This window comes from Panthera uncia (genome assembly GCF_023721935.1).
Source record: "Panthera uncia isolate 11264 chromosome C1 unlocalized genomic scaffold, Puncia_PCG_1.0 HiC_scaffold_4, whole genome shotgun sequence".
Lineage (NCBI taxonomy): Eukaryota > Metazoa > Chordata > Mammalia > Carnivora > Felidae > Panthera > Panthera uncia.
Window position 1 is genome coordinate 69,228,525 of NW_026057585.1, and position 19,462 is coordinate 69,247,986.

General features: G+C 39.6%; 2 protein-coding genes across 7 annotated transcripts in view; one reads left to right on the top strand and one right to left on the bottom strand.

Moving 5' to 3' along the window:
* NASP (nuclear autoantigenic sperm protein) overlaps positions 1–19,462 on the bottom strand; it is a 42,946-nt gene that overhangs the window by 13,777 nt on the left and 9,707 nt on the right. For 5 of the 6 annotated variants that reach the window (XM_049618620.1, XM_049618624.1, XM_049618623.1 and 2 more), the window contains 3 exons: positions 19,139–19,156; positions 2,488–2,538; positions 872–982 (listed from right to left, as the gene is read on the bottom strand). In XM_049618620.1, the coding sequence (XP_049474577.1) occupies positions 872–982; positions 2,488–2,538; positions 19,139–19,156 (180 nt within the window). The remainder of the gene's footprint in view (positions 1–871; positions 983–2,487; positions 2,539–19,138; positions 19,157–19,462) is intronic. The other variant, XM_049618622.1, reaches the window with a different exon arrangement.
* LOC125913508 (SIN3-HDAC complex-associated factor-like) lies at positions 9,315–12,645 on the top strand. Its single transcript, XM_049618678.1, has one exon. It carries the CDS (start codon positions 11,682–11,684, stop codon positions 12,345–12,347), a length of 666 nt encoding a protein of 221 aa, XP_049474635.1. The 5' UTR covers positions 9,315–11,681; the 3' UTR covers positions 12,348–12,645.

Genomic DNA, 19,462 nt, shown 5'->3' on the forward strand with positions numbered 1-19,462 from the left:
GGGGGGGGCGGTGCTCGAGGCTCGATCCCACCCTGGGATCATGACCTGATCTAAAATCACAAGTTGGTTGCTCAACTGAATTACCCACCCAGGAGCCCCTACGGCTTGCTTGGACTTTGAGGAGTTTCCCCAGACACAGAACTTCCAATGTTAAATTAGAAAAGTCCCAGAACAGGGGCGCCTGGGTGGCTCAGCTGGTTGGTCATCCAACTTCAGCTCATAATCTTGCGGCTTGTGGGCTCGAGCCCCACATCAGGCTCTGTGCTGACAGCTCAGAGCCTGGAGCCTGCTTCGGATTCTGTGTATCTCTCTAGCTCTGCCCCTCCCCCACTCGTGTTCAGGCACGTGCGCACTCTCTCCCTCTCTCAAGAATAAATAAAACATTAAAAAATAAAAAATTTAGAAAAGTCCCAGAACAAAGCAGGACAGGTTGGCCACCCTAATCAGTGGTGGTTGGAAAAACAAATTACCTTACTCAGGAAAAGCAAAGACCAAAATTGCTCAGTGATATGTAAGTCTCATCATTAGTTACAGGAATAAACTTGTACATGAAAAATATCCAATCTTTTAAAATTCTTTCCCCCACAAGACAACCATATATATACATATATATATATACACATACATATATATATGTGTATATATATATGTATTTATATGTATTTGAGCAGAGAGAGAGGGAGAGGGAATCCTAAGCATGCTCCCCATTGACAGTGCAGAGCTCAATACAGGTTCAAACCCCAAAACCATGAAATCATGACCTGAGCCAAAATCAAGAGTCAGACGCTTAACCGACTCAGCCATCCAGGCACCAGAAGACAACCTTTTAACAAACAAAATATAGCACATCATATCAAAACACAGTACTTACAAAAGACTAGCTGCTTCCTGGAATGCATTGACAGCTGCTGGAATATCCCCCATCACCAGATGTTTCTGTCCTAAACCCAACAGTTTCTTAGCTTCATTATCCACATCCAAACTGCAAGAAAAAAGTTTTTCAAGTGTCAAATACTGTTTAAAACCCACATTTTTTGGAATACCTGCTATGTATTTTTTTAATTTTTACTTTAGAGAGAGTGCAAGCAGGGAAGAAAGGCATAGGGAAAGAGAGAGAATCTTAAGCAGGATTCTTCACACACAGCATGGAGCCAGCATGGAGCTGGATCCCACGACCCTGGGATCATGACCTGAGACAAAATCAAGAGTCAGACAATCCACCGACTCATCCAGTGCCCTGAATACCTGCTACATTTAAACCATTATACTTTAACCTCTTTAAACCTCTGACCACTGTGGCAAGGCCTAGCTAACTCACATTTATCACTATAACATCAAAAGAAATCCTGGGACGCCTGGGTGGCTCAGTCAACTAAGCATTTAACTTCAGCTCAGGTCATGATCTCACGGTTCAAGAGTTCAAGCCCCACATGGGGCTCTCTGCTAGCAGCACAGAGCCCGGTTGGGATCCTGTCTCCCTCTCTCTCTGACCCTCTCCTGCTTGCTCTCTCTAAAAAATAAACACTAAAAAAAAAAATAAATAAACGTCCAGCTTCTGTTCAAGTCATGACCTCACAGCTCATGAGTATTCAAAGATAGGTTAACATTTGCCAGGCATGTAATGAATAAGGAGAACTAAGTAACTTACAATTTAATATTTTAATCAATGTGAAAAACCAGAAGACATCACTGTCAGGAGGATGCCATACTTTATATATTTTTTAAATTTTTAATGTTTATTTATTTTGAAAGAGATAGAGACAAGAGCGTGAGCAGGGGAGGGGCAGAGAGAAGGAGACACAGAATCCGAAGCAGGCTCCAGGATCTGAGCTGTCAGCACAGAGCCCGATGTGGGGCTTGAACCCATGAACTATGAGATCATGACCTGAGCCAAAGTCGGACACAACTGACTGAGCCACCCAGGTGGCCCAAGACTATACTTTAAATTACACACAAGTTAGGGGCTTCTCTGGGTGGCTATGACCTCACGGCTCATGAGCTTCAGCCCTGTGTCGGGCTCTGTGCTGACAGCTCAGAGCCTGGAGCCTACTTCAGATTCTGTGTCTCCCTCTCTCTCTCTCTGCCCCTCCCCTGCTTGTGCTCTGTCTCTCTCTCTCTCTCTCTCTCTCTCTCTCTCAAGGGTGAATAAACATTTTAAAAAATAATAATTAAAAAAAACAATAATAATGATACTATGGTGCCTGGGTGGCTCAGTTGGTTAAGCATCCGACTTCGGCTCAGGTCATGATCTTATGGCTTGTGGCTTCAAGCCCCACATCCAGCTCTGTCTTGACAGCTCAGAGCCTGGAACCTGCTTTGGATTCTGTCTCCTTCTCTCTCTGCCCCTCCCCCACTCATGCTCTGTTTCTCAAAAAATAAACATTAAAAAAATTTTTTTTAAAAATAATGACACTGCCCTCAAGTTATATAGTTCTTACGTTTATGTTCCAGAGATAAAATCTAACTGTACTCTGTAAACAATCTTACCTATCCACTTTATCTGCAGAGGTAGAGGGAGCAGGAGCATCTTCTTCAATCCTGTAATGAAACATTAAGAGGAAACAAAAATGAGGTTATTTTAAGCCTGGAAATTACATAAATTAAGAAAAATATAAAGCCATAAAAAGAGGGTGCCTGGGTGGCTCCGTTGGTTAGGCATCCGGTTCTTGACTTCAGCTCAGGTCATAGCTTATAGTTCATGGGTTCAACCCCATGTTGGGCCTTATGCTGGCAGTGTGGGGCCTGCTTGGGATTCTCTATGCCCCTCCCCCACTCTCACACTCTGGCTCTCTCAAAATAAATTTTAAAAAATGTTTTTAAAAAGCCTTAAGAAAAACCACCATTTATTAAATGCCTGATAGGATATTAAGATCTTAAAACCAATATTTACTTCTATTCAATCTTCACTCATTCAAATATCTGTTAAATACGTATTTGCTAGTCATGAGATATACTACAGTGATGGTCACATCCTAGCTTTAAGTTTATGATTAGGTGGATGAAAGTGAAGTATTTATTATAATGCAACATATGCATTACTGAAAAATCTCACATTCTGCTTAACTTCTCACTAAAAATAAGTTTTCTGTTCTTTAAAAAACAAAGAAGCAAAGTTTTCAAGAACATTCATTTTTTGAAAAGTTTTAGTAAGTATCTTTAAAACATTTCATAGTTGTGGGGCACCTGGCTGGCTCAGTCAGTTGGGAATCCGACTGGTTCAAGTCATGATCTCATGGTTCCTGAGTTCAAGCCCTGCATCAGGCTCTGTGCGGACAGCTCAGAGCCTGGAGCCTGCTTCAGATTCTGTCTCCCTCTCTCTCTGCCCCTCCCCCACTTGCTCCCGCTTGCCCTCTCTCAAAAAGAAACAGCACGCGCTTGCTCTCAAAACGAAACATTAAAAACTTTTTTTAATTAAAAAAAAAAAAAAAAAACCATTTCATAGTGGCGTTTACTGAAAAGGTCTAGAAATAATGACCAACTCAGTAGCAATGAGTACCCCACCCCTAGCACCCAGACTATATGCCTAAAATCCCATTTCTCACTAAAAGGAACCAAGATTCCACTGAGAAGTTAACAGATTCTAAGCTGGGACAGGGAAAATACAAAGGTGACTTTGGCTTTCATGCCAGAAAGCAACAAAGCTATTTCTAATAACGACTTAGGAGTTCTATATACTTATGGTCATGCCAAAAGGAATTATAAAGCAAATATGGGGAATCCAGGGAAAAGCAGATGAATAGTTCTTTGTGCCATTTTTGCAACTTTTCTATAAATTTGACGTGTTTCATAATAATTTACAAAAATATTACAAAAGCAGATTCAAGAGCCAGCCTGGATAAAATTCCACTGGTGAAAAGAAGAGTCAGTTTGAGCACCAAAAAAATAACAGCTACAATGGATTGAAAACTTCGAATATGTTTAAATCGATGCACTCTCAATGACAGAAACAAAAACAAAGAACTCATTATCTTTGAAAAATAATAGGAAACCACTGCATTATTCTGAAAATTAGTAAATAAAGTGAGAGAAAAAGCTACAATACAATTGTATTTGCATTTTCTTTACAATACAGTTGTATTTAGACAGGCTTTAAGATATGGTTGATTTAAGTTACTACTTAGGAATCCTGTAGATTATTTGGTATTAACTTAAATTCTTGCCATTTTAACCTGCTCTACTATCAGTTTTCATATATATCCCAAAAGTAATATCCAGAGAAGGGTATCATTTATATCATTTATAAATGTGCCCCCAAAGCACACCAGATCTCAAATGAGACCCAAGAATGCTGTTAACTGGTGAAATGGAGAAAAGGAAAAGAAAGAACACACAGAAAGAGGCAACCTGACTACCAGGTACTTTATACTACCAAGTATTACTCAGAAGCAATAAATTAGAATTGGGAGTACATACCACAAGAAAGCTAGAAATATGATAATAAGTAGAAGCTTAAAAGATAGGGGCACCTGGGTAGCTCAGTCGGTTTAAGTGTTTGACTCTTGATTTCGGCTCAGGTCATGATCTCATGATTTGGGAGTTCGAGCCCTGCATCTGCACTGACAGTGCAGAGCCTGCCTGGGATGCTCGTGCGGGCACTCTCTCTTCCCTCCTTCCATCTCTGTTTCTGCGCCCCCTCCCCCCAATAATCTCTCTCTTAAAATAAATTTAAAAAAAATTTTTTAAAGGAAGCTATAGGGGCGCCTGGGTGGCTCAATCAGTTAAGTCTCTGACTTTTGGTTCTGGTCATGATCTCATAGTTCGTGGGTTCAAGCATCAGGGTCTGTGATGATAGCCCAGAGCCTGGAGCCTTCTTCAGATTCTGTTTCCCTCTCTGCTCCTCCCGTGCTCACACTCTGTTTCTCTCTCAAAAATAAAATAAACATTAAAAAGTTTTTTAAAAAAATAATGAAATAGGGGCGCCTGGGTGGCTCAGTCAGTTGAGCATCCAACTTCACCTCAGGTCATGATTTCACGTTCATGGGTTCAAGCCCCACATAGGGCTCTGTGCTGACAGTTCAGAACCTGGAGCCTGCTTTGGATTCTGTCTCCCTCTCTCTTTGCCCCTCCTCTACTCACACTCTCTCTCTCTAAAATAAACATTAAAAAAATTTTTTAATAAAAAATAAAATAATAATAGTAATAATAATTAAAAAGGAAGATATAGAAGATTAAAAGGGCTCTCCTATTAGACAATTACTGACTCTCTCTCTCACACACATACACACAGAATGGAGTCCATTAGTTTTTCAAACTGGACTTTCTTCTTGTTTAGCTGTAACAAACTTGTAAAGAAATGAAATAACACAAGCAAAATGGACAAAACAAATGATCAATGAAAAAACAGCTTACTCAATTCAGTAAATATTTAAATTCAACAGACATTTTAATTTTAGTGCCTACTGTATGCATTGGAGACCATCTCCAACCAAACATTAAAACAGTAGAGGGGACACTTGTTTAGAAGGACAGAGAAAGGGAGAAGAGATTACATGACAGGTGGGGACTAACTATATTGGAGTCAGAGTCCTAGAAAATGCTTAAATGCTTTGAAGATTAAAATAAAATAAAAAGTCAGTTACTTTCAGCAGAATCCAAAATCTTTGCTTCCAACTCCTAATCCTTTTGTGAATATATTAGTCAACAAGTTTGATGAAAAGCCCTGAGGAATGGGGAAAAACCGGGTTGAAAATAGAGAGACTTCAAAGCTAGAGCCATAGGGATGAGGCACAGTTTAAAAGGCAGTATTTAGCTGCAGGTAAGTAAGCAGACAGATAATCTGCCCAGAATCCTGGAATTAGGGCTTTGGATCCTTATCTACAAACACTTTCTGACCTAGCCAGTGATGCCTAACCCCTTAGTGAAGTTAGTCATTCTGGGCAGATTCCAACACATAGCTCCTCAAATTACCAGTGGTTGAAGGACCAGATTTTTTATTTCCAGTGTACAACAGATGGGTTTTTTGTTGTTAACAATCACTCCTTGCTGTATTTTTTAAAATTTATTTATTTCAGGGGCGCCTGGGTGGCTCGGTCGGTTAAGTCTGTGAGTTCGAGCCCCACGTCGGGCTCTGTGCTGACCGCTCAGAGCCTGGAGCCTGTTTCAGATTCTGTGTCTCCCTCTCTCTCTGCCCCTCCCCTGTTCACGCTCTGTTTCTGTCTCAAAATTAAATAAACGTTAAAAAAAATTTTTTTTAATTTATTTATTTTTAGTAATCTTTATACCCAATGTGGGGCTCAAACTCACAACCCCGAGATCAAGAGGCATATATATGCTCTTCCAACTGAGCCAGCCAGGCACCCCATCAAATGGATTTTTATAAAATAATGCTCACTCCAGGGGTACCTGGGTGGCTCAGGTGGTTAGGCATCCGACTCTTGATTTCCACTCAGGTCATAATCTTGCAGTTGTGAGATCAAACCTGCACTGAGCATGGCGCCTACTTGGGATTCTCTCTGCCTCTTGTTCTCTGCCCTCCCCCACTCACACTTTCTCAAAATAAATTTTAAAAAATTATGCTTACTCCAAATTTTTATACTTCTCTCTCTGTAGACTAGTAACAAACAGTTCACAACCACATTAGTCTATGGACCACACAATGTGGTAGTAACATTAAATGTCCAGAGTATGAGCACTAAAAACAAACACATGAATGCTACATACACATGCTACAAACATTGAGGTACTCCAGTGGCAACAAAAATACACAAAATGTTTTATATCCCACACAAATGAGGGGTAAGTTGCAGTACTATTTAACTTTCACTGTTAGCCATGATGGAAGTTAACAGGTACCAGATTCACCCTCCCACCTCAAACAACTAAAAAAAATGGCCAAGTACATGAAACATCAGTTTTCAACACTGAACAGTAGTAGCACAGGACAGTGATCTGAGAGAAGGGAAACAAATGAGAGGAGTCCTACAAGTGTCCCCAACTTACTGCCTACAGAATTTTGTTCACAGCATAGAGGAGCAACCCAAAAGGAGTATTGTCTCACAGAATTTGGAGAGGCCTTGGTGGCTAGAATTTACAGGACAGAATGAAGAGATAGCAAGCTCAGATATCTGCAGAACATTCCCTCCAGCCTTTGGCTAACTGCTAATCAGCTTCTGCTTGAGAAAACTGAGGCCTATATAAGAATTACTTAGAAATGAGTAGATGAAACAATCTTCAGATATCACATAGGGTCTAGAATAACTCATGTTCCCAATAGCCAAGGTAGAAAGACCTATACAACACAGGGCAAGTACTGCTTTAGTAATGGAGTTAAATTAACACTGGAGACCTGTTCCAGGCCTGCCTAACAAAACATAAAGGCAATCCTCAATAGGACCAAACTGTTTCCAAGTAACTGCCTCCCAGAGTCAAAACAAACAACATACATACAGGGGCACCTGGGTGGTTCAGTTGGTTGAGCGTCTGACTTGATTTTGGCTCAGGTCATGATCCCAGGGTTGTGGGATCAAGCCCTGCATGTGGCTCCTGCTTAAGATTCTCTCTCCCCCGCTCTCGTCCCTCTCCCCCACTCATGTTCATCAAAACAAAACACACACAAAAAACAAAAACCCAGCACTGCAACAAACCTCACAATGTCTGGTAAGTTACATAAGTAAAAAATTATCAGGCAAACAAAGAAGCAAGGAATTAAAATCCATAATGAAGAAAGGATATTCAATAGAAACAGACCCAAAAAGGACATAGATGACAGAACTAGACAAGGACATTAAGACAGTTATTTAAAATGTATTTCACATGCTCTGGGGCATTTGGGTGGCTCAGTCGGTTGAGTGTCCAACTTCAGCTAAGGTCATGATCTATCTCATGGTTTGTTGAGTTCAAGTCCCACATAGGGCTCTCTGCTATCAGCGCAGAGCCTGCTTCAGATCCTCTGTCCCCCTCCTGTTGCCCTTGCCCCCGAGCATCTCTCAAAAATAAATAGAAAAATTTAAGAAAATGTATTCCACATACTCAAGAATGTAAAGCAAAACATGAGCAGGAGAGAAATAGAAGATACTTTAAAAAACAAAGAGAAAGACTCAAGTCAAAACTTCTGGAGACAAAAATACACTTAATAGGATTAACATCAATCAGACTGTGAAGAAGAACATTATCAGGAATTAAAGATACTTGGGGCGCCTGGCTCGCTCAGTCGGAAGTGCATGTGACTCTTGAGCTTGGGGTTGTGAGACCCACATTGAGTAGAGAGATTACTTAAATAAATAAACTTAAAAAAAAAAAAGAATTCAAAAACAGCAGTAGAAACTACCTAAATGAAAACACAAAGATTTAAAAAAACAAAAAGAACAGGGATGCCTGGGTGGCTCATTCAGTTTAAGCATCTGACTTCTTGGTTTCTGCTCAGGTCATGATCTCACAGTTCATGAATTCGAGCCCCGCATGAGGCTCTCTGCTTTGGATCCCATCTCCCTCTCTCTGCCTCTCCACTGTTCTCTTTCTCTCTCAAGAATAACTAAACATTAAAAAAAAAAAAAAAATAGAACTTTGTGAGTATGAAACACTAAGCATACAAACATACATGTTGACTGGCTGCCTGAAGGGATATGGATGGGAAAGGAAATATTTTTTTTTTAATTTTTTTTTAACGTTTATTTATTTTTGAGACAGAGAGAGACAGAGCATGAACGGGGGAGGGTCAGAGAGAGGGAGACACAGAATCTGAACCAGGCTCCAGGCTCTGAGCTGTCAGCAGAGCCCGACGCGGGGCTTGAACTCACTGACTGTGAGATCATGACCTGAGCCTAAGTTGGCCGCTTAACCTACTGAGCCACCCAGGCGCCCCGGGAAAGGAAATATTTAAAGGAATGGAGGAAAATATTTAAATGATGGCAAAACCAAAACAAACACAATAAAAACAATAAGCAGTAAGTTTACAAAATAAACAATGGCAGAAAACTTGCCAGTTTTGATGAAAAGTATAAATCTACAGATCCAAAAAACAAACCCCAAGCAAAAGAAATATGAAAAAACACACACTAAAGCATTTCATAAATTGCTAAAGGGACTTGTGGCTGGCTCAGTTGGTATGGCATGCAACTCTTAATCTCGGGGTTGTGGGTTCCAGACCCACGCTGGGTGTAGGAATTATTTAAAAATAAGTCTTTAGGGGCGCCTGGGTGGCTCAGTCCGTTAAGCGGCTGACTTCGGCTCAGGTCATGATCTCGCGGTCCGTGAGTTCGAGCCCCGCATTGGGCTCTGTGCTGACAGCTCAGAGCCTGGAGCCTGTTTCAGATTCTGTGTCTCCCTCTCTCTGACCCTCCCCCGTTTATGCTTTGTCTCTCTCTGTCTCAAAAATAAATAAACGTTAAAATAAGTCTTTAAAAAAATTTTTTTTAAACATTTATTCATTTTTGAGAGTGACAGAGACAGAGCATAAGCAGGGGATGGGCAGTGAGAGGGAGACATAGAATCCAAAGCAGGCTCCAGGCTCCGAGCTGTCAGCACAGGGCCGGACACGGGGCTCAAACTCATGGACTGCGAAATCATGACCTGAGCTGAAGTCAAACGCTTAACCAACTGAGCCACCCAGGCACCCCAAAAATAAGTCTTTTTTAAAAGTTTCAGAAAACCAGTGATGGGGGGAAAAAAACATAAAAATCAGGCAAAAGGAAAAAAAAGAGACTTGTATAATCAGAGTAACAAATTTAAGAATGACAACTTGTTAGAAACAATGTAAGCCAAAACATAGTAGTCAGATCTCTAAAATGGGGGAGGGGGAGGGGTGGGCAAAACACACAAAAAAAATCAACCTATTTTGTAGCTAATGAAGTATCTTTCAAATACAAGAAATAAATCCTCTTCATGAAAAAAATACTAAAAGAAGTCTAGACAGAGAAAAAATAATACCGGGTAGAAATTTGGATCTACACACCCAAAAAAAGAAGTTTGTATATACATAAATAAAAAGCATTGACAACGGTAAATGAGGATTGTAAATATCTTTATTTACATTTATATAAATTTTTATATTTTATATATTTATATATATATTTTAAAATATATATAATAAGTTATATATATTTATAAATATAAATAATATCTTTATTTTTTAAAACTTTTCTTTGAGAGAGAGACAGTGAGCAGGGGAGGGTGAGAGAGAGAGAAAGAGAGACACATGGAATCCAAAGCAGGCTCCAGGCTCTGAGCTGTCAGCTCTAACCAAAGGTGAAAAATCTACACACTGGAAACTATATAAAGCTTATGAAAGAAATTGAAGACACACACACACAGGAAAAATATTCCATGCTCCTGGATTGGAAGAACAAATATTAGAACGTCATTACTACCCAAAGCAATCTACACATTCAATACAATCCTTATCAAAGTAACACCAGCATTCTTCACAGAGCTACAACAAACAATCCTAAAATTTGCAGGGAACCAGAAAAGACCCCGAATAGCCAAAGCAATCCTGAAAAAGAAAACCGAAACCGGAGTCGTCACAATCCCGGACTTCAAGATGTATTGTATTACAAAGCTGTAATCAAGACAGTATGGTACTGGCGCAAAAGCAGACATTCAGATCAATGGAACAGAATAGAGAACCCTGAAATGGACCCACAAACGTATGGCGAACTAATCTTTGACAAAGTAGGAAAGAATATCCATTGAAATAAGACACTCTCTTCCGCAAATGGTACTGGGAAAACTGGACAGTGACATGCAGCAAAATGAACCTGGACCACTTTCTTACGCCATACACAAAAATAAACTCAAAATGGATGAAAGACCTAAATGTAAGACAGGAAGCCATCAAAATCCTCGAGGAGAAAGCAGGCAAAACCTTTTTGACTTCGGCAGCAGCAATTTCTTACTCAACATGTCTCCAGAGGCAAGAAAAACAAAAACAAAAACAAACTATTGGGACTTCATCAAAATAAAAAGTTTTTGCACAGCAAAGGAGACAATCAGCAAAACTAAGAGGCAACCAACAGAATGGGAGAAGATATTTGCAAACGACATATCAGATAAAGGGTTAGTATCCAAAATCCATAAAGAACTTATCAAGCTCAACACCCAAAAAAACAAATAATCCACTGAAGATATGGGAAAAAGACAGGAATACACACTTCTCCAAAGAAGACATTCAGATGGCTGACACATGAAAAAATGCTCAACATCACTCATCATCAGGGAAATACAAACTAAAACCACAATGAGATACCACCTCACACCAGTCCGAATGGCTAAAATGAACAACTCAGGCAACAACAGATGTTGGCGAGGATGCAGGGAGAGAGGATCTCTTTTGCACTGCTGGTGGGAATGCAAACTGGTGCAGCCACTGTGGAAAACAGTATGGAGGTTCCTCAAAAAATTAAAAATAGAACTACCCTACGACCCAGCAATTGCACTAGTAGGTAGAAACAGGTGTGCTGTTTCAAAGGGGCATGTGCACCCCAATGTGTATAGCAGCGCTATCAACAATAGCCAAAGTATGGAAAGAGCCTAAATGTTCACTGACCGATGAATGGATAAAGAAGATGTGGGGTGTACACACACACGTGTACACACACACACACACACACAATGGAGTATTACTAGGCAATCAAAAAGAATGAAACCTTGCCATTTGCAACTAACTATATGGATGGAGCTAGAGGGTGTTATGCTAAGCAAAATTAGAGAAAGACAGGATTTTGGAAGACTATTGCCCAGAAAAGATGTTTGGTTTTCACAAGCCAAAGATGTACCGAAGTATAGAGGGCTGCTGTATTTGCAGAGCTAAGTCCTCCAGTTCTCGATTCACTGACAGTAAACGCTATGAAAAGGACTTCCAGAGCTGTTTTGGGTTGCATGAGACTGGTTCAGGAGACATCTGTAATGCCTGTGTCCTGCTTGTGAAAAGATGGACGAAATTGCCAGCAGGATCAAAAAAAAACTGGAATCATGTGGTAGATGCAAGGGCAGGACCCAGTCTGAAGACAACATTGAAACCAAAGAAAGTGAAAACTTCACCTGGAAACATGATAAAAAGCAACCAAATCAGTAAACTACAGAAGGAATTCAAATGTCACAATTCTGATGCTCACAGTACCACCTCAAGTGCCTCCCCAGCTCAGTCTCCTTGTTATAGTAACCAGTCAGATAATGGCTCAGATACAGAGATGGCTTCTGGCTCTAACAGAACGCCAGTTTTTTCCTTTTTAGATCTCACATACTGGAAAAGACAGAAAATACGTTGTGGGATTATCTATAAAGGCCATTTTGGAGAAGTTCTCATTGACACACATCTATTCAAGCCTTGCTGCAACAATAAGAAAGCAGCTGCTGAGAAGCTGGAGAAGCAGGGGCCAGAGCCTCTGCCCATCTCCACTCAGGAGTGGTGACTGAGGTTTAGGTAGAAGGGGAACAAAAAAATGATTTAAATTTTAGAAAGAAAACAAAGCAACAAAACCCTTCTATTTTTAACTTGGATACCTGCTATTCTGCCAAAAGACACTTTCTAGAATAGTTTTGAATGGGTTGTTATTTCTCCTCCAGTTCCACAAACTCTGAAGCCAGTGTCTAGCTTACTAAAAGAAAAAAAGTACACATAATATTTAAGATGCTGAGTATTTCATAGGAAAGCTGATGCTGCTGTAAAGTGCTCTTTAAGTCTTTTTTTTTTTTTAATCCCCTTCTAATGAATGAATCTAGGGGAATTTCAGGGGACAGAGATGGGATTTGTTGTATGATAAATGTATGTAGTTTTAGTCTTTCTATATTGAGAAGCAGTGGTTGGGCATTTTTAAGATGGCTGGCTATACTTGTTTTCCTTCTTGATAATAAATTTGTCATAACTCAGTAACATGGACTTGCCCCAAGAGGTAGTTGTTAATAATTTAAGGTCTTGCCAAGGTTCTGATGATTCAAACCTGTACTACTGAATATTAAGCAGGACAGACTAAGCTCTCTGGTGCAAATGCCTCGAAGGAGTAGTTTCTAAACATACAGAGAGGTAACTTGAGTGTATATGTTGCATCCTCTCACCTCCCTCCATATTCATTTTTGATAAAGATTTTAATCTATATTGAAACTTCTAAAGCAGAATCAAAGCTCCTCTGGGGAAATGTCAAGTTTTAGGATGAGCAATCCTAAATGAAGAGAACCAAAGCATTACCGCATGGTAGAGATCACATTCTATTAAAAATGTTAAATTATCTAAAATAAATGTGCACGTCTTCAGGATGGCACACATAAAAAACAAAGGTTAATGCTTCTTGGGGCACATTTCTTAGAGGGCTTGCCTAGTGTGTAAATAATTGACTTTTGTTTGTGTTACATGACTGGTGACTTCACTGAAAATCTGCGCAATTCAGTTTTAGCTCTGGATTACTTCAGTTGACCTTTGTGAAGGTTTTGTCTGTGTAGAGTGAGTTGGGATTGTTTGACTGGCTTTAACCTATTAGGGTTTGGGGTTTTTGGTTTTTTTTCCACTCTATATTAAAGTAAAATTCTAAAAGAAAAGAGGTGTGTGTTAATGCTGAGTGGGCTGGTTTAGGTTTGACTTCTTTTAGTCAGGCTTTGTGAACACTGAGATGTTAGATGATGCATCCTGAACACGGAGCTCTTTGATTCCAAAATCTTCATTGGAGGCCTTTTTACTTGAACCCAAACCAAAGTACTGTCATTGCCTCTTTTCTAAACATTCAAGAATAACCTATCACCGGTTCAGACTTCTCATAATTAGGGAGGATCGTTTGCCTACCTTATAATAACATAACTCAGTGCTTACTTTTAAAACCGGATTTTAAAAATTAGTATAAATAACAGTAAGGAGTGAGCCATTTTTTACGGGCACCATATAGTTTTATAATTCTTAATCTAAACTTAAAATTTTATATTTCTTCCTTATGGCAAAAACTACAAGCCACCATATGCACAGATTACACCGTGAGTTGGGTTGGCTCTCCCACAGCCTCTGAGGTGAATTACAAGAGTCCCAGCCATTATCATCTTCCTCCTGTTGTTTCGAAAATTTTTTTTTTTTTTGTACATTTTGGCTACAGTATTGGTGGTAGAATATACTATAATATGGATCATCTCTACTTCTGTATTTATTTAGTACTAGACCTCAACCACAGCCTTCTTTTTCCCCTTCTACCTCTTTGCCTGTAGGATATACTGTATGTAGTCATGCACTTTGTATTAATATATTAGAAATCTACAAATCTGTTTTGTACTTTTTATACTGTTGGATACTTATAATCAAAACTTTTACTAGGGTATTGAATAAATTGTCTTACTAGAAAATAAAAAAAAAATTAGAGAAAGACAATGGCCTACAACTTCACTCATAGGAGGAATTTAAGATACAAAACAGATGAACATAAGGGAAGCAAAAATAAGAACAGGGAGGGGCAGGGTGTCTGTCGATTAAGAATCAGACATCAGCTCAAGTCATGATCTCACACTTCGTGGGTTTGAACCCCATATCTGGTCTTTTCATTCCAGCTTGGAGCCTGGAGCCTACTTCGGATTCTGTCTCCCTCCCTCTCTGCCCTTCCCCCGCTCGTGCTCTCTCTCAAAAATAAATAAAACATTGGGGCGCCTGGGTGGCTCAGTCGGTTAAGCGGCCGACTTAGGCTCAGGTCATGATCTCACAGTCAGTGAGTTCAAGCCCCACGTCGGGCTCTGTGCTGACAGCTCAGAGCCTGGAGCCTGTTTCAGATTCTGTGTCTCCCTCTCTCTGACCCTCCCCCGTTCATGCTCTGTCTCTCGCTGTCTCAAAAATAAATAAACGCTAAAAAAAATTTTTTTTTAAATAAAAAATAAATAAATAAAACAATTAATTAATAAAACAGGGAGGGGGACAAAAGACTCTTAAATACAGAGAACAAACTGAGGGTTGCTGGAGGGGTTGTGGGGGGGTGGGGATGGGCTAAATGGGTAAGGGGCATTAAGGGGCATTAAGTGCTTGTTGGGCCAAGCATTGGGTGTTATTTATACATAAGGGATGGATGAATCACTGGAATCTACTTCTGAAATAATTATTGCACTATATGCTAACTTGGATATAAATTTAAAAATAAATAAAATTAAAAATAAAACAAACAAACATACAAACAACTCTCTCCATAGCATGTATCTTTTGAAAAACAGTTACTTTCTCATTTGTTAACAGATCAATTTTATCTTAGGGCACCTGGCTAGCTCAGTCAGTACAGCAAACAACTCCTGATCCTGGGTGGTGAGTTCAAGCCCCACATTGGGCCAAGAGCTTACTTAAAAACAAAACAAAACAAAACAAGACAACATTATCTTGAACAGTTTATTTTCAAAGTATCTGCTAATGGGTTTACTACTGACAACCATTGTTTTCAACCTAATGTGGCTAACAAAGAGCTAGGAATACAAACTACAAAAGGGTCAATTCTGCTATTGTCTTGCTATTTGTGCTTGCATTTTCACCTTCAATCCACCATTTCTAAGCCCAGAATCTTTTAAACACATTGTCCATTTTTATAAGAGCTAGTTTAAAACTGGAAAAAAAAAGTCCTATCTAGACTTACCATGGTGATCATTTGGTAATATGTACGAATGTTGGATTGCTATGTTGCACACCTGAAACTACTGTCAATTATATCTCAGTTTTTTTAAACCTAATCTTAATGGGTGAAGATGTGGCACATATACATAATGGAATATTACTCAGCCATAAACAAGAGCAAGATCCTGGTGCCTGGATGGCTCAGCTAGTTAAGCCCCCAACTCCTGGCTTCAGCTCAGGTCATGATCTTGCGGGTCTCCCCCACATCGGGCTCTGCGAGCCTACTTGGGATTTCTCTCTGCCACTCCCTGGCTCATTTTCTCTCTCTCAAAATAAATAAATAAAACTTAAAGAAAAAAAAAAAGGGGGGGGGAGCAAGATCCTGGGGTGCCTGGGTGGCTCAGTCGGTTAATCATCCAACTCTTGATTTCAGCTCAGATCATGATCTCACAAATCCTGAGTTCGAGCTCCACCCTGGGCCCTGCACTGACAGTGCAGGAGCCTGTTTGGGATTCTCTCTCCCCCTCTCTCTGCCCCTCCCCTGCTTGTGTGCTTGCTCTCTCTCTCTCTCTCTCAAAATAAATAAAAGAAAAAGCAAGATCTTGCCATCTACAACAACATGGATGGATCTAGAGGGTATAATGCTAAGTGAAATAAGTCAGAGAAAAACAAATAACATTTTAGTCTTATGTGGAATTTAAGAAACAAAACAAATGAACAAAGAAAAAAGAGACAAATCAAAAAACCAGACTCTTAACTATAGAGAACAAATTGATGGTTCCCAGAGGGAAGGTGGGGGAGGGAGGGGTGAAATAGGTGAAGGGGATTGAGAGTATACTGATCGTGATGAGCACTGAGTAATGTATAGAATTGAACTGCTATATTCACTGCTACACCTAAACTGCTACACCTAAAACTGATATAGCACTGTATGTTAATTACACTGGAATTAAAATTTTTGAAGTAAAAATAACAATAAATCACCCTACAGATATACTAGTCCATGGTTTATTACAAGGTATTCACTGTAGCACTATTTGTAATAATACTGGAAACAACTCAAATGTCTATCAATAGCCAATTTGTTATGAGATACCCACAGAATAGAATACAAGGCAGTCATAAAAAGTTAAGGGGAGCCTGGGTGGCTCACTCAGTTAAGTGTCTAACTTCATTCAGCTCAGGTCATGATCTCACGGTTCGTGAGTTTGAGCCCCACATTGGACTCTGCACTGACGGTGCAGAGCCTGCTTGGGATTCTCTCTCTCTCCCTCTCTCTCTGCCCTTCCACTCTCTCTCAAAATAAATAAAATTTAAAAAAAAATTAAGAAGGGGCGCCTGGGTGGCTCAGTCAGTTGAGCATCCGACTTCAGCTCAGGTCATGATCTCGCGGTCCGTGAGTTCGAGCCCCGCATCAGGCTCTGTGCTGACAGCTCAGAGCCTGGAGCCTGTTTCAGATTCTGTGTCTCCCTCTCTCTCTCACCCTCCCCTGTTCATGCTCTGTCTCTCTGTGTCTCAAAAATAAATTAAAAAAAAAAAATTAAGGAAAATTTAAGGTAACTATGCCCTGATGAATGATCTCCAAGACATATTGCTAAATGTTCAGAAATGTGTCAAATAGGCTACCATTTATACAACAATGTAGAATTAATAACTACATACCATTTGTTTTTATATGCAGAAGGTTGTCTTTGAGGAACATATAATAAATTCCCACTTGAGAAGAAAAACTATGCGACTAGAAAATAAGGGGTAGAAGGACATTTCACTGTATAACGATCCTTATGGATTTTGAATCAGGAATGTATTTTCTATTAAAAATTAAAATATTTCTTAAAAATCTGATACATGCCAATAGGCCTTACCTTCTCACACAATCAGCTGGAGCTAAATAGTGACCACTCACTTTAAGGAAGGAGAATGTACTACAATCCCCATCACTTTTTTTTGTTTGTTTGTTTGTTTGTTTACTTCTTTTTGAGAGAGAGGGAGACAGAGAATCCCAAGCAGGTTCTGCGCCGTCAGCACAGAGCCAATTCTGGGTTTGAACTCACAAACTGTGAGATCATGACCTGAGTCGAAATGAAGAGTCAGATGCTGGGGTGCCTGAGTGGCTCAGTCAGTTAAGCGTCTGACTTCGGCTCAGGTCATGATCTCAAGGTTCATGAGTTAGAGCCCCGCATCAGGCTCTGTGCTCACAGCTCAGAACCTGGAACCTGCTTCAGATTCTGTGTCTCCCTCTCTCTCTGGCCCTTCCCCTCTTGACCTCTGTCTCTCTCTCAAAAATAAATAAACATTAAAAAAAATAAAAATAAAAATAAAGAGTCAGATGCTTAATCGACTTAGCCAGCAGCCCCCTGCCATTACTTATTTTTATCTGGCCCTCTAAGCTTAACATTTCTAAATTCTGTTATAGAACACCACACTACTAAACATTGGTAACTGTCTGGAAATGAGAAAAGGAGAGAGCCCAGAATTCTTATTTCTGGGGTTGGGAAACTTGAGTGCTACCCAACCAAAATAAGGTACAAGAACATTAGTGAAAATTGGAAGACTTAGGTTTTAAGACAAGTTGATTTTGAAGTGCTTATCGAACAACTAAACGGATAACATCCAATAGGCAATTCAGAGCAAACATTTGACTGCCAAACATAATACATGCAGCACCTATTCATTTTCATTTAATCCTCTCACAAAAAACAAAAACAAAACCTGTGGCAGATGGCAATGCTCCTATTTTACAGAGAAATTACTTATCTAAGTGATTTAGTAACCTATATGACCCTATCACATTTCATAGTATATTTCAATTGCCTATTGACTTTCTGTACTGTGCAAGAGGATTAAGCTTTAAGGAAAAACATCCTATCTCTCTCATTCTAGCTGTATACCAGTACCAGGCACAAGGTCTGGCACCTAGTCAGTATTTGTTAAAATAAGTGACCAATTCTGAATCACTAGGGTAGGATTAGGGCAAGTGACTTTGCCACTTAGCATGTGAGGTGCTTCAGTTTCATCAACTATAATTAATAGTACCTAACTCCTAGGGTTTGTTTTGAAAATCAAATAAGAAAGTTCATAAAGTACTTCATTCAAGGCTTGACATATAACAAATCAATAACAGCAATTATCAACAATGAAGCAGAGGTAAGGAATAGAGGTAGTATCAAAGGGAAATAAAATTAGGAGGTAATGACTGGTATCAGCTGCAGCAAAAAAGTTAAGAAGTAAAAAGCTAAGAATAAGACTAATTTAGCATGGAGACAATCAATGATTACTTTTAGTAATGTTTAGAAGGCATGAAGGGAAAGAAGCTGGACTGATACAAGCTGAACTAATGTGTATACTCACTGCATACCTGCCCTATTAGATTGTGATATGATGACCAGAAACTGAGACTCTGAATTCATCTTTGTATCTCTAAAACCTAGCACATTAAAATATATGGTAAAATCCTGGTTTGTGAGCATAGTTTATTCAAGAATCATGCTTATAACCCAAAGCACTTGTATATCAAAGCGAATTTCCCCATAAGAAACAATGGAAACTCAGATGATTTGTTGTACATCCCAAAAATATTCATACAAAATAGGTTAATACTGTAATACAAAATAATAAAGAAAAATAAACATATTAACCTTCACTTACCTTTGAAAATCTTCATGGCTGGTGTGAAGGAGAGAAGAGAGAGGAGGATTATTATTGTATAGGATGACTTTCGCTATGACGAACAGAATCAGTTATCTACTGGTTCAATGGATTCTTCTCCTGCATAAGGGCCAGTGTATACACTGGCACAGATGGTGACTACAGGACAGTATTAATAAACTCGTCATATACTGTATTTAACGTAACTGGCAAGGGGCACTGGGGTGGCTCAGTCGGTTGAGTGTCCGACTTGGGCTCAGGTCATGATCTCACAGCTTGCGAGTTCAAGCCCCGCGTCAGGCTCTGTGCTGACAGCTTGGAGCC

Coding starts and splice junctions, on each gene's coding strand:
- LOC125913508 (XM_049618678.1), top strand. CDS start 11,682: ATGTTTGGTTTTCACAAGCCAAAGATGTACCGAAGTATAGAGGGCTGC.